Source organism: Lineus longissimus, chromosome 6, assembly GCF_910592395.1.
Source record: "Lineus longissimus chromosome 6, tnLinLong1.2, whole genome shotgun sequence".
Classification (NCBI taxonomy): domain Eukaryota; kingdom Metazoa; phylum Nemertea; class Pilidiophora; order Heteronemertea; family Lineidae; genus Lineus; species Lineus longissimus.
In genome coordinates this window covers 16,673,091-16,696,518 of record NC_088313.1, presented here as the reverse complement: position 1 = coordinate 16,696,518, position 23,428 = coordinate 16,673,091, and the positions used below count along the sequence as shown (strand labels likewise).

The 23,428-nt window shown below is 40.7% G+C and overlaps 2 protein-coding genes across 2 annotated transcripts; both read right to left on the bottom strand.

Annotated features, from left to right (window-relative positions):
• Positions 1–91: 91 nt before the first annotated feature.
• On the bottom strand, positions 92–4,385 carry LOC135489646 (uncharacterized). The gene is made up of 6 exons (XM_064775086.1): positions 4,286–4,385; positions 3,622–3,796; positions 3,129–3,317; positions 2,489–2,687; positions 1,650–2,286; positions 92–1,254 (listed from the first exon to the last, which is right to left on the bottom strand). Exons 1-6 carry the CDS (start codon positions 4,343–4,345, stop codon positions 925–927), a joined length of 1,590 nt encoding a protein of 529 aa, XP_064631156.1. The 5' UTR covers positions 4,346–4,385; the 3' UTR covers positions 92–924.
• Positions 4,386–4,505: 120 nt separating this feature from the next.
• On the bottom strand, positions 4,506–8,881 carry LOC135489645 (uncharacterized). The gene is made up of 6 exons (XM_064775085.1): positions 8,555–8,881; positions 7,891–8,065; positions 7,268–7,447; positions 6,683–6,893; positions 5,813–6,464; positions 4,506–5,343 (listed from the first exon to the last, which is right to left on the bottom strand). Exons 1-6 carry the CDS (start codon positions 8,612–8,614, stop codon positions 4,954–4,956), a joined length of 1,668 nt encoding a protein of 555 aa, XP_064631155.1. The 5' UTR covers positions 8,615–8,881; the 3' UTR covers positions 4,506–4,953.
• Positions 8,882–23,428: the final 14,547 nt, after the last annotated feature.

Genomic DNA, 23,428 nt, shown 5'->3' with positions numbered 1-23,428 from the left:
ACGTTTCTCTATTGTTCAGGTAAACTCACACAATAGATAAACGTCGTCGTAGGGCCTAAACGGGTGGTTGCGAAACCTCACTATTGACCGGAAGACGGCGACGATTCAGAGACTACATTGCGCTAACGGTATAGGCTTCCACTGAATGCGATTTTGCTTGAATCGCACAGGGCATGCGTAATCGCAGAACAAAATCCATCTTTGGGTATGCAATGCGGCGTATACTAACAAAGCCAGACGCGATTTTTTTAAGGGAAAGTATGGATCTCTTTGAGAAACAGCAATACTGTTATGACAGTGCATTTTTTGTTGTTCAACCTGCATCCACCGGAAAAAAGCGGAATTGACCATTACTATTAGAAGATAAGCTGTTAAGAGCAGTGGACATGGGTATCAGCTTCTATTGACTATTCGCAGGTATTATTGCGATGCACTTGTTCATCCGTCTAATATTGATGTCCACAAGGAAAGTGTGTTACGTTCATCACAGCTTAGGCTTTAAATTTTTTGGTAAATTACGTTTTTTGCCTCACAGTAAAAGAGATTTCAGGCCTGACCCAATACACGGTCTTTTGTCGTTAGACAAAGTTACCACACGATAAATCAGTTATCAACATTTTAAAAATAGTATTTGGTATGACCTCATTTCTATGTCATCAAATTCTTTTTGACTAAATTGGACAATTCGATACGTCTTTCTAATCAAGTTGTAAATAATTATGAAGTATGATTGCATCAATTTCGTTGCCTTTCCCCCAATAGTTGCTTAACTGTACATAGACGGGACATGAGTTCAGCAATGGAGTTCGGCCGCTATAAGGTTACTGTTCTCTAATGTGAAGACATGGGTTACATCGCGTCTCGTTGCATTTTGCGGTGGCATGATTTATCGATTACACCACATGCGTGAACAGTCTTTACAATCTAATAAATGCTGTATCCATTATTTAAATACGTCGTTTGCTTTTCGACCTGGTTTGCAGTGGACGCATAGCACTCGAGGTTATAGCCATAACCATCCATATCCGCCCAATCATTCCGGTACAAGGACATCGTTTTTGCCCTTGTGTAACTGTCAATTGTGGTTGAAGTTACATTGACCTGGCTAGTAGAATCCGTCAGTTCGTAATTACGGTATTGTTCGGGAATTTGAGAATCGCTTGAGGCGCCCAAAACTTTATGACCTGGTACCAGAAAGAGCCTGATTGAAGGTTTGGGGTCGCCACTGGCGGTGCATGTAGCCTCGTATCGTTCCTGGAACAAATAGGAAATAGGAAATTTTAGCATTTACTTTCAAGTTTTATACTTTTTCAAAATACATGTACATTGTACATCACTTTGGTTTGCGATAGATTAAGCCAACGTATACTTCCTTTGTCGACTGTGGATCGTCATGCAATCGGACCATGTCTGGCATATTCCATCATCGCTGAAATGTACGAAATCACAACCTCTATCACTACAGCATGTTGCCATGTCTACCTGCTCAAAGAGTTTTTTAATGGAGGTGCTGAACCCTAACGTAAAAAGGTGTGCCTTAGCTCTGCCATGTATGATTTAACGATAATTGAGTAGCTACATGTACTTGATTTTATTTTCAGAAACGCAAGTTTCGAAATCCATGCTATAAGCGATAGGCTATCACTCACCGTTCGGTTACTCCTGGCTACCTCAATCGTAACTTCCAGTGGAACCATACTAATGACCTTAATGATGATGCTGGTGACATCGTCGCCGGAGGAGGCGCTACAAACGTAATATGTTTCACTTCCCACGGGCTGGTTGACCTTGGTGTCGATAAAGCCAAGAGCCCCGATGCGAAAAGGCGGATAGGGGAGCTCAACTTGCTCCACCTTCGTGATGTCACCATTTGCGTCATTGACCGAGGCCAGTCTAGCGATTGCCATGTGTGGTGCCGTATCGACTCCCAAGGCCGCGCAAGTTAGCCCACGCATCCCCTCTGGTATGCGATAGTTCAAACCAACCGTCACCATGTCTAAGCCCTGCCGTTTCTGGTATCCCATCTGCAAAAGCGGTTTGTTCATGGCTGATGACTCAACACGCATTGGGAGTCGCTTTGAAATGTCCTTGAACTGTAGGCTAGTAAAAACATACATGTAGATGTCTTCTGGTCCGATTGCGAGCGTACACATAGCCGAAATGACAGCGCCGTCGAAAGGAAGAGACGACCCCAGTTGCACATCCAGTTCTGAAGTCAACGTTTTGAATCCGTTTGCACTGGAGTTCGTGCGACGGAAATCAAATTTTTTTGGCTCGCCATTTGCCCTGTAAACATAAATCAAAACCTTAAATGTTTTTGAACGATGAAATGTTTCGCTGTACAAAAACATTTATCGTTTGGTTTCAAAACAAATATCATGAATAGATATGTAGGCCCACATTTTTTATATGGTGCATGAACCTGCATAAATAAAATTTCGGAACGGAGAAGAAAAGGAACTTGCAGAAAGACGCAGACAAAACATACCTTGGTGCACCTTCACCGAATGTCGAATACATTATGTTCGTCTCATTCCATTGGTAGATTGGGGAAAAGGCTTGTCTCTCAATTTCTCCTAACTTCCCGTCGTCCCTGAACGTGATTCCATATCTCAATAGGAAGCTGTCATATTTGTCTAAACTGTACGCTCTCTTTGGAAACACAGACACAGCTGGGATCGCAATACCTTAAATGAATTGTAAAAAAAAAGATGTTAGGTGATCAGTCATTAGGTGTAAAATGATAACAGGTTCCAATTCGTCTACTGATTTTAGATGCTATACAAGCTTCAGATGAATGTAGGGATAATGAATGATAGAGGGAGGTCACCTAAGACTTTGGCTTTTATTTTTACTTCAATGATGAGGTCTTCGCCTTTATTATATAAGCATCAACTACGGAAGAAAAAATGACAATTGACATGTATTCATCCGCATGTAGTACATGTATTTATAGGAATACAACCAGATAAGCACATCACGAGACTATTGTTGTGTTCAGGTAGGCGTGGTAGCTGGAAATTAATGATATGATGTAGGTGTTTATGCTAGTACGCTCCGACTCTATGTGATCCTATTCTAAAACATCATCAGACCTAAGACTCGGCATGTGTTCTGTGTAAATGTACCTTCTTCGAAAATACGCCGGAGGCTGGGAAATCCGACCCACAACAATAAGGTGTTGCATGGGTGTTGGCTCCGCAATCCCAGCGAAAGAGACGAACTTTTCACTCCTTTTAGTGATGCAATGATGATAACGTAGTCATCGCCATCTTGGGACTTGGTGGCTTGGGTTGAGCCGTCATCTATCATTTCATCTGAAGGAAACAAATGTTATACAGTATGTTGAGAATATAAAACAAGGCTATTCCAATACATGTATATCCGAAAATCTTAAGCTAATATGGCTCAGGGAGATAGCTCACGCAGAATGCACGCGAGTCGGAAGGTTGTATTTCAAAGTCGTTTAATCTTATTATATTTAGCTAACCGCACAGCAGGAGTTGCGTAAAATTACCAGAGCGGTCTGTAACAAACTCAGAGCTTACACTGCACCCGTTTTAGATTGACAATTGGCTGAATTTCGACACGAGAGCACAACAAAAATGAGAGGAAGTTTACCTCTAACAACAATAGGTGTTCCGTCTATACTCATCGCGACATCGAGTTTGTATATTGACCTCAATTTTATTTCCATAAAGTTGGCATCACCAAGCTCCGGCTCCACGCCCACTTTGACAACTTGCAGTGGTTTCACAGGACCAATGCAATGCTCTGTGCCTGCAGTGGTAGATAGCTGAAAGAAGCGACGGAAACTCACAAAGTCGAATAAATGTCTCGATCCACTTAAGTGTTGTTAATGCTTTGCTGGCCACTACAGTTATTCGATCCACTTAAGTGTTGTTAATGCTTTGCTGGCCACTACAGTTATTCGATCCACTTAAGTGTTGTTAATGCTTTGCTGGCCACTGCAGTTATTCGATCCACTTAAGTGTTGTTAATGCTTTGCTGGCCACTGCAGTTATTATTGGTGATACAATTTTTCAAATATCGATTTTGCTCATGCATTACTATTCCCTTTCACTACTTGTGCAGTTGTTCGGGGAAATGGAAGAGGTGCCACCATATTATGTAATCACCCGTCACCCCTTCAATTAACTTGCGACAAGTTCGATAAGAAATGGATGAACGATTTGGCGTACGAATAAAATATCTTTTGTGTTTGAGTGAACATCAGAAATCGATCGGTCAAATCAAATGTATATATAGATGCAAAAGAACCAACCTTCAGTAGTACAGACAACAGGATTGCGAGGCAGAGGGCTGGTATCGAATGGGTGACCATTGTGGTATCGAGTAGCAACACCGACTGTCAACAGCAGAGGAATAGTTCAGTCGAGACGGCAATGACCAAAATTAACATTTACTGTAATATCAATAATTGGCCAATCGGAATATAATTTTCTGTAAAGCGGGAGTGATTTAACATATGAAGCAATTGACACAATTCACTTCCCTAGCTGACGCGGGAAACTGACAGCCTGGTGAAACTAAGTAATGTCCAAAGACAAACCGAGGCTACAAACCATGGGGAGGCCGCTGGGAGGAGGATACTCGACGAATACAAAATAATAGTCTGTGCCGTCTCTGTTCACTGGGATATCACATTTCCAAAAGACAAATGAAATCGTGTTATTGTTACAAATTTATATTCCTTCCTCTCACAAGGAAGTCTCTCAGATTACAAGTGCATTTATCAATGACTCTTTCGATGAAAATCTAGTTGAACTCAAGGCTTTGCATTGTTCATGAATTGCTGCAGTAGTTGTTCATGTTTTGTATGAAGTAGTATCAAAACGTAATGAAATCGTAACTAGGACAACACGATCATATTGAAGGCAATTCGGAAAAGGTCACATCCACTCGAAAACATAACATAGACCATTCACAAAATCATGTTGAAGAGGAATAATAGTCAATATACATGTCGTAGTCAGAAGAATTGTAGACGTCGTCGTTGAAATACCAAATCTCATTGGTCGCTAATTCTCGCTGGTGGAGGTTAGAAGCAATACACCAGAGAGTAAAGCCGTCGGAATCATGACCCTCTTGAAGAAACTCTTCCCAAAAGAATGACACAGTCTTTTCTGCAGTCGTTCTGGAGCTTGTTGAAACATTGAGCTTGCCCGATTGATCCATTAGTTCAAATTGCTCGTACTCCTGTTGGACCTTTGCTGCGTCAATATATGCACCGTTGTAGGTTACATTCGCCTCTGGAACAAGGAATATCCTCATAGTTGGCTTTGGCGAACCCGTGGCTGTGCATGTGGCCTCATATCGTTCCTGGAAGAAACAGATAAACACTACAAGTGCGGGGAGGGACTTTATGTTCTTGCTCAGCCATACGATGGCCAACTTGGTGGACATTGTTAGATTAATATTAGTAAGTTGATAATATTCTGGCAACGCAAGACAAACCGTCTTCAATTTTGTCATGTTGTTGGTGATTGGCGAATAACCTTGCCTCTTTTTAAGTGGCGTCTTTGAAGTTCCTTTTGTGGGAAGAAGAAGCCCAATTCGTTGCCACAGAATATTCAGATAACAACATGCATCACCAAAATATTGTGTTCAGCGCTCACCGTAGTGCTAAGACTTGTATCAGTTATACAGACGTTCAATATAATCAACTATGCATGTACGATCAATACTATTGCACTAGGTAATTTACAGGTGTTGAGGTGTTCCTCGCCAAAATTGCAGTTGTTGGTATCATTTCAACCAATAAAAAGTGATAACGGGAAGGGTACCTTACCTTTTTCTCCCTATTTTCTTCAATGTTGACCTTTACTGGAATAATGCTGATTACTTTTATGACAGTTGTCGTGACCTTATTTGCGGTAGATGCACTTAAAACGTAATATGCTTCACTCCCTAATGGCAGATCAATTTTGAATTCTTCAAAGGCCATGGGCCCGAAGTGAGACCCCGGAAGAAGCAGATCCACTTGCTTCAATTTCGTGACATCACCTATGACGTTACTAAGGGATGGCAATTCGGCTACGGCTATGACAGGGGCATTCTCCAATCCTACGGCAATGCATTTCAACCCACGTGACTCGGCGGGGGTTTCGTAATTCAATCCAACGATCAGCATATTAAAACTTCCCTTTTTTTGGTAGCCAAGAGAGAACGTATTCAGGTTCCATGATAGCTGCTCGACGCCCATTGGTATATCATCAGTGTCGGTGTAGTGAAGGCTCGTATAGACGTACACATATATTCTGTTCTTCTGCTGCGGACTTTCAGGTCCGACTTTAAACGTAAATTCGACGTATAGGACAGAGCCATCCATAGGGAAAGAATCACCAAGGCGTTCTTCCAGCTCTGCGGTCAAGGTTATATACCCGCTTGGACTTGTGCTCGAGTGTTGTCGTTCATCAAATTTGGGCTTATATTGCTCAAACCTGAGATAAAGAGCAATCTATCATATAAAATGACCAACAGTTTTGTTGACAGTTTTGTTAATGACCCAGTCCATTCGTCACGTATGACGTACAGTTTTGCCGACAGTTTTTCATGACCCATTTTTAATTAACTATATATATATCAATATATGTTGTCAGCCATTTTTTATAGCAATGGCAACCTGTGCTTAGAAATTTTAGCGTATAGAGCCAATTACCTTTCTTCATCCCCAGGGTGCATAGTACCCCGGATTATGTTGTCCTCATGCCAATGAAACGGCTGGCTGAAGTAACCGATGGCACTGGCATTATGAGCCACTAATCCTCCGCTACCCTCGTAAGTGACGCTGTACTTCAATACAACACTATCATCTTTTTCAACTCTGTATCCACGCTTTGGCATCTCAGTAACCACTGGGAAGCTGACACCTGCAAGCATAAAGTAATAATACAAATTTTACTTGATTACTCTTTTGGATCGCTTTTATTGCTCATTAAACTTTTCAACTAGTATATACCTTTTTACCAATGCTGTGCATTATGCCCATTCTCTCATATACGGCGGTTACCTTCCATCGGGCTGACCGCAACTGACTTGGTGAACGTGTGATTTTCATGTAGGCTAACATCGTACTGTGAATGTGCTGTTATAATTTTGATGATGACCACCTTGAGAAATAGTGTTTGCTTTCTTGTGAATCGCTCTGCTTTCCACCCTAGTCAGACGAGAAGCTGTGTTTAACTTAAGTGTGGCTCGTTAGGCTAAGACAATTTATGAGTTGAAATTTACTACACCGTCATACCTTTTTCAAACATATCTCGAAGGGCATCAAAATATAACCATACCGCCACTGTGTTGCGCGGGTGTTGTGTCAGCAGTCCAATCCCCAGCAAAGATGTGTTCATAGGTTTCGCTGAGGCAATGAGGATCATGTGGCTATCGCCTTGGCGAAATTTCCTTGCCTTGATCACACTGCCGTCATCTGAAAATACGAAAAGTCAAACATCGTGACAGGTTATGTGAGCTTTGATAGGAGTGGCTCTGGCAATGACACAATTTTTTCAGAAATTTGGCTTGACTAGAACATCGCTGCATCGCAATACCTTCTCATCAATCACAGAGAACGGCTGCTCCACACTGATTACTGCCCCTTATCAGACTTACAACAGTGTACATGTATATACATTATATTCACAGCTAACGACTGTGAATAGATCGTAACCGGATCACCAGAACGTAGTAGACCTATAATAGGCACTATTGTTAAAATTTGGGAGTAAAATGCATGGACAGAAGCTGATTGAAGGTCAGATTGCGTTGTGCCATCCCGAGTTAAGTTAATACATTTGTAGTATAAACTCGAAGATACAAAACGATTGAATCGTCAGTTCAAACACGGAAGAAAAGTATTAAAATCGCGTTTACCATTAAATACAATAGGTATGTCATCTAGACGCAAATGAACTTCCACAGCATAAGCTGACCTCAGACTGATCTGGATGTCACTGGCTGCATGATTGTTTGGGGATGCCATCACACTGGTTACTTCTGCTATTTCAACAGGAATGACGATGTCTTTCAGGTCTTCGGCAATGCAACCCTGAAAGTCATAGCATAGTAAAAAGTTTTTAAAAACTTGTATATTTCCTGGAGTTAATAGGAACTCCACTGGCATCACTGTACTGAAACCTCTAATTCGTACTTTTAGTTGGAATTTTGCATATAAGTATATAAAATACGCATTTTTCGAGGGCAATATGGTTTTTTCTTGCCCGAAAAATGTGACGAGCGGTCCATAAATAATGATATTTTCGCGGCAACATCAGATTTTATGCCCGGTTACATGACGTTGTCTGTCCAATGAAGCGAGGGGGTTCGCCCTGGTCATGTAATAAATGGCATCGTATACACACACGTCTATGCAGTGATGCATGCGATGAATACGCAATGCACGAAGAAGCAAAAATGTTATGTTATGACTTGCATTTGTGGCTTATAGTTGGAACGTGGGCTGCTGGATTGAATAGAGGGCTGCATTCACGGGGCTTTTACCTGTTTTTGCATCGGAGCGTAAGATATGTTTACTAACCTTGAGTAACCCACTGAGCAAGACTGTCAGGAAAATGACCAAAATCCAGTGGGCCATCATTTTAAGTTCCTTTGCTGATTGAATACACTGGAGTCAGGTGAAATCCGCAATGAACTAGATGATTTACGAGTGACTTGTTTGCACAGGACTAAATGACGCATCGCATAACTCCATACTCCGAACGTCGAGCTTCGTCGTTCGTAAGGGTTGCCTGCCTATAATATATTTGGTGCAATCAAAATGACTTACATTACGACCTGATTATGAACGATTCAGATTCCATTTGCTGAACCGTTCGCTAATTCGAAGTAGATAATCGTTCTCACATTTATGTATGGTACATATCTCCTATGCCACCGTGATCCCTACTAAATGCCAGGTTAGCGCAGTTTTGATTAACATAAAACGACATTTTATTCGAAAGGTCGTCCCAAAATCGGAATTACTGGATTGAAAACAAGACCAAAACACATATACCGACTTATGATTTAGATCACACAGGACATCTATATAGTCGCTGAACAACCCGAGCACAAATTGTTGTGCAAATTTTGCGTCCTCAATATTCATCAGCTATAAATCGTATTTACTCCAAGATATTAACCATCAGAGCACTGATTTATTGAGAAGTGACTGTCTATGGCCGGAACATTAATTGCTTATTAATTGCAATACCATCATTCAGTGGCAAAACTGGTATAGGTTTATGGATACGGATTAGTGGCAGCATGATTCGGACAAGGGTGGCAGTAAAGCATGGCTGAGGCAACTCCATTCTGACGCCATTCTCGGTACTAATGACTTGATTCATAAAGCTGTGCAGACGAAATCGATATATCTCACAGGATAGGTTAGATGAATTTACGACTCCGACTCTGACTCGCCCTTGAGACTGAATCTCGGTCAATTACTGGCAGCTTCAATGGAACTAAATAGACGAACGCTTTCCCACAGACGAAACGCATTGCTTTTAAATGATCTTACTGGCATTTTAATTGGAAGTTTGCACCCCCCCCCACCTCCTCCCCACGCACACACCCCGACCCCCACCCCCGAGTGGAATCCCGCCCTTTCTGTAACCGACATTATGATAAAGAGAACACACTCTTGATCAATAGCTGAATTGGGTAGATGTACTGATGTGAAAATCCCTGTGGGAGGACGGGATTTCGCGAAAAGCATCCATAGAATGTATGCATTGCCTTACTCTGAGATCTAATTAGCTCGATTCCGTGTCATAATCGCAAGGTTGCCCAGAACATTTCACACTCTTTATAAAGAACATTCTAACTCGTCGCATTGAACCGGAACATTCATTAGGCTATCTGAAGGGATGATGAGGCATCCCGAGGACGTGAAGAGAAAACTTCTTAGAAATATAGTAATCATGTTTTTTTCTGCGGTGACTGCTGTACATTACGAAAGGATAAAATAGCTGGCTGAGATTAGATAATGTATAGACACCTTTCTGCTCACTTCGACGCGTCCATGAGCTTGCCGTGGCATTTGGATCTGTGAAATGAAAGAATAAAGACATGGAACAGAAACGAAGCGGGACATGGATGGGTATGAATTAGAATTCAAGCACTGGCGACACCTGAAATATTGGCTAAATGGGCTCATAATCATTAAATACGATAGAGATTCAATTTGCGATCAAGTAACCTCTTTCTGGAAGATATCCACGATTGCCCTGTACACAATCTACTCAAAAAGCGATTGTACAGCAAACCCCCCCCCCCGTAAAATTGCGAATAATGTGCCATAAACAAGAAAAACGGTCACCATGTAAACCATTCAGCCATTTCTTACCAAATCCCGAGAGTCTCCAACACGTAATTACGTATCTTAATTAACGCGAGCGCCGTTAATAGAGCTGATATTATTCGCGTTAACGCTGGCTGATAAACCGCCTGATACGCAGCGTATTCATATAGTTCCTGATTAAATGTTCTGATATAACCATAGTCAGCAGAGATGAAATGATTGTCGGTGTATTACATGATAACGTGGTTGTCCGCTGGTGATTAATGCTACCAAATTGGCTGTATTACCAACCAAAGGAAGCGGCTCGACCTCCTGTACATGGACGTTGTCATACGTGATACGTTTTTTCCCCATGTTGTGGCTTTGGGTTGTGGACAAACACAAGGAACATCTGCACGACAGATTGACATCTTGTCAGAATGATGAGAACATTAATTGACTTTATATCAAAATACTGTAAACCGCAAAATGTTCGCATTTCTTTAATTGTACAATTCGCGAAAATAAAAAATAAAAGAATAAATTTCGCCGCGATTTTTCGCGTAGCCGGAGATATATACATTTTGATCAAGGTTAACGATACTCAGGTGCAGGAGAAAGTCGTTCACCTTTCCACATCATGTTTATGAATTCTACGAAAAAAACCGAGAATATCCCGTGGGCTTGTTTTATCCGAGGTCATGACATTTTCAAATGGTTTGATATCTAGCAGGAGTTCCAAACAGCCACTATATACAAAATTACGGATGATCTTCCTCAGATGTATGTAAACCGATATGAGGTACTTCTCCTATTAACTGCACCTTTGCGTTCTCGTGGATATTCTTATAACGATACGGCGTTTTTATAATCATAATTATGAATATTGTATAGGTTGAAAAAATCCATTGTCCCTCAGGTTATATCTTTGGTAATTGAACAGCTTTTCCCCCATAACTCGTGTCCTTGTTTGTTTCTGTCACGAGATACAGTGGATTATTGCACATGATGATGAAAAAACTGCCCCTCTGATAAAATCGTGAACAACAATGACCTAAGCCCTGCCGTAGTCATGGTTATAATCCTTCTTCTCACTCTCATAAATTTTTGATCAGGACATGCTTGCTTATTTTTTGTCTAATCTGCTTACAAAGACGATGTACATGGTGAGACTGCTGGGCTGTTATCACGCAGAGCTGAACAAAAATTTGTGAAACCTCTTATCTGAGGCACATATTCTCGAATAATTGAAAGCGAATCTCTATTTCCAATCAGTAAATCTTGAAGTTCATTTAATTAATAGAGGATACTTATAGTAAAGCATTTCCATAGAACGCAGTGGTTTTAGAAATAGGGAAATGAATTTTGTCGCTCATGCTGAGGCGTATCGTTAATTTCTTTAGATCCATTAGGATTTCTTGTCAATGATGTATGTACAGCAATGAGGATTGTCGGGCCAGGGTTGCGAGGGATGCAACGCGATCCGCGTTGAATCCTTTGACTGCGTAAGTGATTGAGACTGCATCGTATGGGCGCCATAAGTCAAATATCGACCCTCCCTAGAGATCTCGGCTGATGTACAGTTCACCATCATCATGATACTAAATAAGTGGTTGTTCCCGTACACAAGTAATATACCTCTGATCGTTTACTCAATGGACACAAGATACGCCATATCATCATAGCTTCTGAAGAATTTACACTCCGTATTTTGCCATACGCCACTATAAGGCATTTACGAGCTAACGTGACAACAGGAAAGCAGCTGGAGTAGATGGTGACCTTATCGAACCATTCCTTATCAGTTCAATGTTCATCGAAATAACAGCTGTGTGAACTGTTTGTTATCCAGCCAACAGACTGCAAACTAAGATCGCCTAACAACTCGTTCTGGAAAAAATCAAAGGAACTATTATATCACAGACCTTTGCATGTCGTGATTCATGGAAATAACAAATACTCTGAGCACATAATTAACAGTTTAATCTTACAAACAGTCGTGATGTCGCGCTTGTTAGTCTGCGAAGATTACCATGACGATCACAGGATGATGTAATGAGCCGCAGGAATATCCACAGGATGATGCAAATGAGCCACAGGAATCATTTAATGTAGTACCCGGAACTGTCGACTCTGATGGCTTGTGTCAATAAAGTGATGCCATGGTATGTCATTCATGTTAAGGGATAATGCCTTGTGTTTCAATCGTTAAACAGATTTTGTGAGCGGGTAAGCTACAAGATTATACCCAACGGAGTTATCAACTGTAATCGTCAGAGATGCCAGTTTTGGCGCCGATGGCCATTCGCTGCACTATAGCAAGATGCTAGTTCCAGGGTCATCATCAGCTGACCTCATACAGGGCGACCCCAAAAAATGTAACCCACAAAATGCTTATTTCATAATCACTTATACTCAAACTTTAGATTGTTTTGCACATTATAGCCACAGTTAGATGCCTCAACACTGCATGTCGGAATGTAAGATGTGTCTCCGTATTGGGGACATCAGCGGATTCGATCAGCGATCAATAAACCGATGGTCACCCACCCAAGCGACGTGATGTTTATTGAGCATCTTGGTTCTAAGTGGGCTGAATGCGAGTCGATTTCCATCTGGTCGACTGTACCACAGTCGGGGCTATCGATAAAGCGATAAAACCAATGAAGCGTGGGCAGTTGACGCTTAAAGACTTTTCTTCGATGGGTGGTCATCTAAGGAGTCATCAGCTGACGATTTCAAAAGTGTCCTGTCATGAACCACATTTTTTCATCGGATGTTAGGCATAAACCGCCGTACAGAAGAGGCGGGGCGTAAGAGTGCCGGTGTAGCATCGAAAGTTTCCTCTGGAAAGAAGTTTTGACGGATTTGAGACCATTGGGACCACAACCGTCAATGCCTCAGTAAATCCGCCATTCTCGGCTGTCATGCGTGCGTAAAAGGAAATACTGAAAATGATGTCCGTTCTTACAACAACTGAACGGCTACATGGCATAGTGGTTAGGAAATTAAAGATCAAGTGCCGTAGCCGGGTCGCAGGTTCGAACCCGGTGTAAAAGGAATGGACGTCCTAGGAATGCAGGACCCCATACAATAGCTGTGTATTGTCACCGAATGTGGTTAATGGTTTGTTTAGGGTTTGCTACATAATCTTCAACAAAGGAGCTCGGCGACTCTATTCACTTTAACAAAAGGACCGGACATAGATTCCGGGGGACTCGCATTTCTTTCACACCGGTTCAGGAAAAATTGTTCCTCTTTCTTAGACGTTTCTCCATTGAACTTGTTGTTTGTTCAGTCAAGTGAGACTTATTGCTTGGTGTTCGACGACGTAACGTAACGCATGTATTGAATGGTAGTTCCTGGCTATAGTGCAAGGTGAACACATGTTGTGTGGTCACTCCGCTGTACAAGTTGGAGGCTTCAGTGTACGAACATCGAAAATCTTAATGATATATTGAACAAGTGGGATTTTTCTGGTGAATCCTGTGATATAGTTGGGCACGTTGTGGTGTCCTTTGGTAGGTATGGTGTATTATCTTAAACATGTTAAAGAGCACGTGAAATTGTACGGTAAACTTCATATCCAGGATTGAGGTTATTCTACGTGCCAAGCTACATGTAGGTTTATAGCTGCTGACTACTCTATACATTACATGTCGGAATGTTCTTCGGTATGTGTCCCGTACGAATGTAATATGGTACTACATGAAATATGCGATTGCTCCTGGTATGGTCTTAAGGGCATTTATTAGATAGAAATCTATTACCATGATTACGTCTGATGAGTCGCAACGAGACTCCATGGTTTTCATTTCCAGTAGACGGATATCTATCAATACGATTTCACACCTGTTGGCCTATTGGCCATCTCAAATCGATCAATATCCACTATCGCATTTTCTCTTCATGTATGCTTCATGTCATTTAATCAATCAAAGTGACACCAAATTATTCTGATAAAACAGTCATATTATGACTGATTTTAGAGAGGAAAAAAGGACCAGCTGACTCCATGCTCTGAACAAACCATATTATATTGACGTTCCCACTAAAGTAGAATCAGTATGTCAACAATTTTTTATTTCGTATTCAATTTTATATTCTGTATTCCGCCAAAAATGTCAGAGTTTAGCAAAAATTTCCATCCGCTATACGTAAAATGTCATCAGTGGAAGCTGCTTTAGACAACACGGCATCGCGGAAGAATGTCGGGAGATATTCGAAACTTCCCCGGACACCAATCGTGAGGACATTGAGTATTGAGGCGGCTTGCCGTTATTGAATGCCATATCAAATGGCAAAACATGTCGTGATCTAATGAATGAATTGTGGTATGAATGAAATGCTGCAGTCAGCTCATCGTATTTCTTCTATTTGCCTTCGTCTTTATGGTAAACAGGCAACGGGAGCTCTCAAGGCACGGACACGAGGAATGTGCTGAGCCAAACAGCAGAAAGACGTGGTACATGTGTGTCCATTAGCCATGAGCGTTACGCCTTCAGCTTTCCGTAGAGCGTTACGTATGTGTTTCGCTAAGGCTGACGGCCTCTTTTGTAACAAAAAGTGGGATATGCCTTGGCCGCTAAGGTAAACTAGCTGCGGAAACTCCTCTCAGGCACGAAGATGATAATTTGCCGAGTTTGATAGCTAGGAACACCACGCCTTTGGATTTGTGCGGACAGTTACGTTTATCTGTGATGAGGATATCATGGCCGTCGCCAGGATTTGATATCATTTCATGGGCTGCCAGGAGTTCGAAAGGAGGTTTTTTTTCCCAAGAATACAAGCTGGGGTCAATTCTAAAAATGTAATACTGCTGGGCATTTCGAGGTCAATTTCAAAGGTTCTAGTCCTATGTCATGTTTTTGATTGATAAAAACAGATCGTCTTAACGATAGGCCAGCTCAGTCAACCACGGACCTAAATTATTTTGTACCAGTATTAGGGTCCGTGGCTCCACCTTCTGATTACAAGAGCTTTTGCCTTGCTTTGTGATGTTAGACAGAAAAATCACACAGACAGTCGTTTCTGGAACAATAATATTTGCTTTAACGAACATCAATCAAGATCATAGCACATTGGAACGATGGGCATACACATTAACTAGTTATCCAAGTTTAGCTTTTTTGAAGAACACCCATGCATTCAGATTTGGTTTAAGCTGTCACACTCTTCTCGCTCGCGGCTGCAGAGAAACGAGTTAGTTGAACTCTAAGAGAGCCAGGATAACAGACAGATGGTCATTGATCAAGTCTTCGATGTTGGAGATCACTTTCTTTCGCAGCTCCGTCACCAGGTACTCCCGTCACCGCCGCTTGGTCCGCTCACCCGTATGATCGACGCATTTGCAAAGTCAATAGCGGACAGGACAGCAAGGATAGTAGTGAGGATAACAGTTCATCTCATCAGTTCAGTTCATCATTGCGTTTTATCACTCTTGGTAACTTATTGTGCGATTCATTTGCATAAAAAGGAAAATAGTGTTCTGTTTGATAACAATAAGTTTAGTACATCATTACATATCAAGAAGGAATTACTCTTGTCCGTACGACCCTGGATCAAAAAAATAAATGGAACGTAACAAAATTATATAATCGAGGAAAAAGCAGCCTCCGTCATCATCCATTTAGTATTTCCGCATAAGTTAGGTTACGTTTATTACCACGGATAAGACCTTTGCGTTAAGTGCTGTAATAAACCAAGTATCGTGGTAAGTAAAACATTTTGACAGCTTTAATCTACATGTGTAATTGATTAATTGATTGATTGATATGATGATTGGCAGTTTTGTGATGGAGCATCCATTACAGTTTCGATGCTGTCTTATTTTGGACAAAGAAAGTGATTTATGAAGACATTGAAAACGTAGAGTGGAGTATTCATCAAACTCCTCAATGCAGATGGTGTGTCATCCGACGCGTCAGAAACACTTCTACAAACATGCTGCCTACAAAGTATTTTGAAAACAAACCACTAAGTGAAGACGAGCCTTCTTCAACATTTGCTTGAAGCGTTTCATTTCCTGTTTGAAGTTTCATCGGATTAGAAAAGTTTTAAAGAAGGTGTTACAGCACAATATCCTGCCTGTGCCTTCTTTCTTGATACTTTTTAAGCCTAATAGTAAACGCAATGACAGAAAATTTGTCGCTGGTAATTCTCTACCGAATTCAATTAAAATATGAAGGAGGAAGTGCATGGTTGCATGAATTCTATCAGTCGCGTTCACAAACCCTGCAAATTTGCGTGAGCTTCAATTCGCACAGAATCAACATTTATGCAAAGGCATTTGGTAAGAAATGAAAGATAGCTTGTCCCCCTTGGGTTTGATGTGCATACATGAGTTTGATTCCGTACATGTCAGCCAACAGCTCCTTACTTCAAAACGTGTTTTAATTTATTAAATGAAATGAAAAGTGTCGATCAACCCTCACTCTATTGGAATAAACAAAATTCTGCCTAAAGCTAGCTCTAAAATATGCATTAAATGTATTTCATTGTCCTAGGAGAAACTAAAAGAGTGTCTGAAGCACTGTAAGTCATTATGTTCTGGTCGATCCTGTGACATGCGCAAATATTGTCTATATCACAAGTTAATGATAAATCAGTATCAAAACATATTTTGGTTCTGGATCAGTGTTTGGGTTGAGACAACATACCTCTTTTGCCACTAAATGCGGCCAAAATCAGATTAAAAAAAACGTTTTGCACGACGGCTCATTCAGATTCGGTGCAATGTCACAATGAGGCTTGACATGGCCTTAGTCAACTTCCTTGAGATCTCGAAATAGATGGGAAAGCACTGTGGTTTAAAATCCTTGGTAATCCACATGCCTGGTCTAACAAATTGACCACTTGTACTCCGAGTTGATTTATTGGTTCTTCTTGTAGATCCATCTAGTTGATTTTGAATAAACATCGGGTGTTTGCCAGGACGAACTGAGTCAATAATTCAGGGCAAATAAATTTACCCGTGCACATGCTGTCGTGAGCAGCGCAGTTCTATCCGCCACTGAGAAGGAAGGACGACTTAGTTTATGAACATTCTGAGTCCCAGTTGTCGTACAATAGCACAGTGGATGATTAAAACGTGTAATTTCAAACGCTTACTAGTATTTTCCTCTTCGAGATTTGCTGTCGTCCTTCCGAATGTGTTTTCAGAACATTCTATAGGTAATGCCATGGGTTAGAATCAGGAAGTCTGCACGTATCTAGAAATCGAACTTAAATCAGATTACACTTATCAAAACTTAACCTTCGGCTATTATGTATCAAGTGCCGATGAGATTCCGAAGCAGTTTCACCAATTTGCGGAACTAATACATCAGCGTCGTCAAGTCAATGCATTTCATTATCATGAAATGATAAATTCAATCTCCTTTAAAATTCAGGGTTCATTTTGTCATCTTGAATCCCATGGGATTTCTCAAATGTCAATCAGCGATCATTCTAATCGTAAATCGATCCGCGAATTGTGACATGGGAGAATTGCTGTTAGGAAAGGCCGACGCGCTTTGCTCATATAAACTGTGACATTTCAAATGAGAAAGAATGTTATCATTTGATATCCAACATTAGCCACAGCACTTTGTGTACATTTAGTATGTTAAAAAAGTAGATCCCAGCCAAAAATAAATCATCCCAGTTACATTTACTGCCGCTTCAAATACCATCATCTTCTTTTATTGTCGTCCAGACAGAGCCTGACAACTTCAGGTGTTCAAATCAACATTCAAAGCACATCGCTCACTACAAAATTAACGGCCGATCGAGAATTTGTCCCAACACTTCAAAGACTCACTAATAATACCATTTTAACTTTCATGTCTGTTTTAGACTTTCGCATCTTGTTCGTTAGCTGTAAACTTGAGTCGATCGCGATCACTCAGCAACAGAATATCATATTTATTTTGGTTTTTCAACAACCACGAATGATTTTGCGTTGTTTTGGCCATGAGGCTTTCAGATATGTATACACAAGCCACATTTCCGCCCAGATAAATTTGACCTGAATATCATAGATTCCGCAGTTGATAGGATTTAACAGTCATCTTGTGTTGATCATCATAAACATATTCCTCCGATGAGCTGACGTCCCTATTCTCTATTTGATTATTATTAATATCACATGTATGTTGTATTCATTGATTTTCATATGAATTGACATCAATCTTTGCTTGTGCTAACTCAAGTAATTGATCGGGTCACTGAAAGTCACCAATGTCTATTGGATCAGATTACAAAACTAAGAGTTTATTTGATTAGTAATTTACTAAGCCTATATGATGTCTATGTGCTTTCTCAGAGAATGCCTCATAACGTTCACCAGCAATAACCACGACATTACAGAGGTTTCGCACTCTTCCGGCTCCTGCTCCGATTTCATCTCAGAGACTGAATTGCATACACTCATCCAGTTATATTTCGATTTAGTTCAACTGATGAACGTTTTCATATATGTAGACTGAGTCCACCTGCATCTTTACAACAATTTATTAAACCTGTTCATAAGACGGATATAACGAAGTCGATCCAAGTCGTAGGCCATCACCACGACATAATCATTTCCGTATACTCCGGACGGCCTCGTTCCTCACCATAAGGAGACCCAATTAGGACTGACGCAACGAACTGCCCATGGGAGTCTACATTTCCGGCGTATGCACAGGTCTGATCCAAAATTTAAAATACTCTTGTACAAGTACATGTTCATGAACACGCAGTTTATTAGTGTAAAAGCGTTCGCCAGTTCAGTTAAATCGAAGCAGTCATTAGACATGTTAGACGACTGTAATTCACTTTCAAAGTTGAAATCGGAGTGACAGTCGTAAATGATTCGCAGCCGCTGTATTTACTTGATACGCGGGGAAACCATTAAAATGAACCACATCGTCAGTTTGATTGATTTTGACTTAGTTTTCCACAAGAATGGATGTCTTTCGCGTGACTTTCTCAAATACTTTTCTCTCTATTGTTGGGTGAACTTCGAGTTGGATGAAATTTATATCATACAGCAATCCAGAGGACTGTAATAAGCCAAATTTTGTATCTCACAAAAAATTATTTATTTAAATTTTTTTTCACAAATTTTATTTCGGAATACGAAATTTTTCAGTTTTTCCATGAAAAAATATTTTCACGATTTTTTTTCCGAGGATTACACCCGTAAAAATATTGTATGCTGTTATGTTTTTATGAACGTACTATCTTCATATATATATGGTTCACGGCTTGCGTTACCAGTTGAATATCAATTTACTTGCCACGAACCTTTCCAGTTTCATGTACTCACGTTACACAGAAATGCATTCTTGAGACGGCGCTTCATTTTCCTTGGTTCAACAAAGGGCTCTATTCTTCTTTACTACATGTAAGATAGAACGGTACCATCCATCAATGTCACCCCGTGCATTGAGATTGCACGTCACGATATCCCAACTATTATATTAAATTTCTATCCCGAGACAGCGTATGATTTGGATCAGAATAGGGCGGCTTGGATCAGAATAGGTTGGCAAATTAAGACCGGATGTGACTGAATTGAAATTCTAGTTAGAAATTCGCTATGAACTTAAACACATATCTCTTCTACTTTGTTGGAAATTCGCTACTTCATGTTACGTAGAAAAAAAAAATGTATATGTTCTAAAGAAAGAAAACCTAACTAAAACTAATTGATTGTTCAAATTGTCAGCTGGTAATAGTATGATAAACAACTACATATTAACACGTGTTTTCCACTGTCTTCCTGTGTTCAGCTTTCTGTCATTGATTTTCTGATAACCGGGTGGTACGTGTTCTCATGACGAATTGTATTTATCTTTCGATCTTATTACATTTAAACAGATTTCAAATGACGACATAAATGGATTTTTAATTTGATTTTAATCCAATTCAATTGTCATGTATTACATGAAGAGCTGTAACCAGATCATATCCCGTACCGATATTGTAACCTGCAAAGCCGTATTTGTAAATGGACTTGGTTTTAAACAAACAATTATATTCATCAATGACGGTTAAAAAACTTGTAAAAATGTGCCTTTTTACAGCTACCAGTCACACGGTGACCCGATCCGGCTGCAAAAATGTGTCCTCTATACGGCAAAGTATATGTCCATTCACGCCGGATGGCCAAGCCATCAGTAAACACGTTAGCAAAAATCTTATACGTTAATATTACAGCTGGAGTGAAAAACGACATATCGGCATAATGATTTCACTTACACTGTAAGGATCTATAAACGTTCTATCTTTTAAGCGAGCTGCATCTTAACTATAAAGATATTGGAAGCGTCGATTACAGTCGATAATTTGAATTGATCCATCAAATAAAACCTGAAACTGGCATAAAAGATTGAAATGCATTGTCTATAGGCAGTGCACTGTACGGCATTTCTACCACACGTATACATGAATGCACTGTGTGCCTGCAGCAGTCCAGAGCGCGTTTCGACCTGGACTTTTACGGCAAACAATCCGTATACTGCTAACGCCTCTGCTGCATCCGGCAAAGGATTCCTTCAGCCGAGTGCGTGATCGAGACCGTATGGGTGGTCATGCCCCGGGAACCTGGCAATCAATTGGACAACATCTGCGCCATTGTGTAAATATTGGGCTCTTGGCGAGAAGGACGAAGCATTCTTTTGTCGTACATGTGACAACTAGAAGTGCCGTTAGGTACCCGACCTCATGCCAACAATGTTTAAACTGTCCCCAAGTATGAACGTTTGTTTTCAAATTGCTGGAGTTTGTTTAATCATGATAAAACCTAAGAAAGTTCAGATCAGAAGAAAAAGCACGGTGAACTGAATTAACAAGAAAGCCACCACACTCATCAATTAATTGTCACAACGTTTAACTCGATGGTGACATCGAATGAACTTGCGGTCATATCGAGTACAGATCAATCGAAGGATCAAGAAAATGCACTAATGATGGATAGACTTTCTCTTAATTAATTATCGTTTAACATTTCGAAAGACACCTCGGTGCAGCGGGGTTAATTAGTCTTGAGATCAACTGACGGTATGACAAGGCGGATTATCCCTTGAATATGCTTCTTCCTCACTAGTTTCATTAGTAAACTACTTTTCTGTTCGACGCTTTTCTAATTCTATTTCAACTCTTAGACAGCTGAAAATTCGTCATTGGTTATTTTGAGCACGCACATCTCCGTGCTGGGGAATTTCGCACCTATGGAGTGCAACCGAGGTATCATGTGGCAGAGTTTGGGCGTGCGGAGTGTCTGCGTTTTGGTCGCGTCTGTCAGGAAGTACCAGACGAGAAACAACCAGCGAACACCAGCACCAAGAATTTGACATGGATTTGGGTTGAACTTGCTGCCGCTGCGTGGGTTTATCTCCTGGTCGTCGTCTGACTTTTTTCTTTCTTTTCAGACGGCCAACCCCGAAATATCTTAAGAAGTGTGTTGCTGGTTCACGCACTTTTGCATGACACTTATAAACTCAGTGCCTGAAATCCTAGGCGTAAATTGGACTGGAGCGAAAGGAAAGATTTTGATATACCGTACAAAATTCTGATTGTAATTCCTGGCGTCATCCTTCCACCATAAAACTAACTTTAAGTACCTTATAGCTGTCTAGTCAACACTACGTTTAGAGAATGGTACTCTTAAGGGTAATAAATGGTCTGAACAGCAACGAAGGGGATAAAATAAACGAGGCAACGGGGAACTTAACTAATAGTACATTCATCACCTCTATCACTTGTGGGGTATTTACTTGAGTGTGCTCAGGCATAAATATAAAATCAGGCTCCTTTAAAGGCAGATACAGCGATATTTACACTGTCCTCTGTTTTTGACTCATTTTAAGTACGGTAGCGGTTTATCGCCTGTGCGGCCTTGGCTAGCTGTAAGTATCCTACAAATTTCCAAGTGCACCCTTCTCATATGGGTATAATGATACAAGCTGAAACAAATATGATCAAACCGTTCTTTTATCTGCTGACAACCGCCTAAAACGAGATAATCAAATGATTTTATCATTGTCACATTCATATGAGCGATGTGACGTCACGAGGCGGCTATTGCTTGATTTGATAATCATTCGATTAGCTATCTTCCCATTTGTAGAAATCGTTTGGTGTTGAATCGAAAATAGACACGATTCTGCCTAAGGGCCTTGGATGACATGCGATGCCGAATGCGAAATCTTCCATATTCTGCCAATCGTGGAGCTCATTCATCGTCTTCGTAGGAGTATCCGCCCCGCACCAGTGCTAGTGCTAAAACTCCTTAATGCGAAATGTCCCGGGTGTATTTCTCTTCCTCTCTCTGCAAGATATGGAATCAGCATCTGCATCAGAAATGGATTATGCTGTCGCTATCTCGTCGTTATAAAAAAAGCTTGGCGTACGGAACCTATCGGGTTTTCTTTAACTTAGCTCATTACACCGGGTACTTCTTTCCCACCTGTGTCCTATCACTCCTTTCAGTCGATAGCTGCGTTCAGCCTTACAACCCCCATCTTAACAGAGATAGCAGTTTTGTCGCGTTTGGAGGAATATAAAAAATCGAATGCATTTAATACCAAACTGACATTAATGGCAGTGAAACTGGCAGCAGTCGCGATTTACCTACATGTAGGTCTAGATGACAACAATGTTGTTTTTCTATAATTCCTCAATGTATCATCGCCTCTGGTTATACACGTAATGATCGTAAATCGTAATGATAAGATACAATTATGGCAATGCTATTTGTGCGGATTATAGCTTGGGGAAAGAGGTAAATGTCACATCTTGAATACAGGAAAGACCCGGTTGATCAAAGTCAGTTGACCTACGACTACATTGCGTTCGTTTTACTTTCTTAAAGTTATCTCATTCAGTTAAATCCAGTAAACGCAACTCCAAGTTATAGTTAGCTCCAATCACAAAATCTCCAATTTAAAACTTTCGGTTGAGGATAAATTAGATCTGAACAACTAGGCCAAGGGAACGGATTGTCATACATGTTTTTTTCCTCGATCCCGTGGCTTGGTAAGCAGATAAACGAGAGTCTAGGGATAGTTCTCCCTTTGCCATGTCGGAATGACGCATCTAACCTTCCTTCCACTCCAATCCATGTCACCCAACATCAATGGAGGCGTTGCACTTAGTCAA

Bases quoted from the DNA above. Each gene is read 5' to 3' on its own strand.
- LOC135489646 (XM_064775086.1), bottom strand. From the start codon at position 4,345: ATGGTCACCCATTCGATACCAGCCCTCTGCCTCGCAATCCTGTTGTCT. The intron at 3,318-3,621 runs GTAAACTTCCTC...TGTTTCCTTCAG, and splicing joins AACACCTATTGTTGTTAGAG to ATGAAATGATAGATGACGGC. The intron at 1,255-1,649 runs GTGAGTGATAGC...TATTTGTTCCAG, and splicing joins TAGCCAGGAGTAACCGAACG to GAACGATACGAGGCTACATG.
- LOC135489645 (XM_064775085.1), bottom strand. From the start codon at position 8,614: ATGATGGCCCACTGGATTTTGGTCATTTTCCTGACAGTCTTGCTCAGT. The intron at 8,066-8,554 runs GTTAGTAAACAT...TATGACTTTCAG, and splicing joins TGCTCAGTGGGTTACTCAAG to GGTTGCATTGCCGAAGACCT. The intron at 6,894-7,267 runs GTATGACGGTGT...TTATGCTTGCAG, and splicing joins TCGAGATATGTTTGAAAAAG to GTGTCAGCTTCCCAGTGGTT.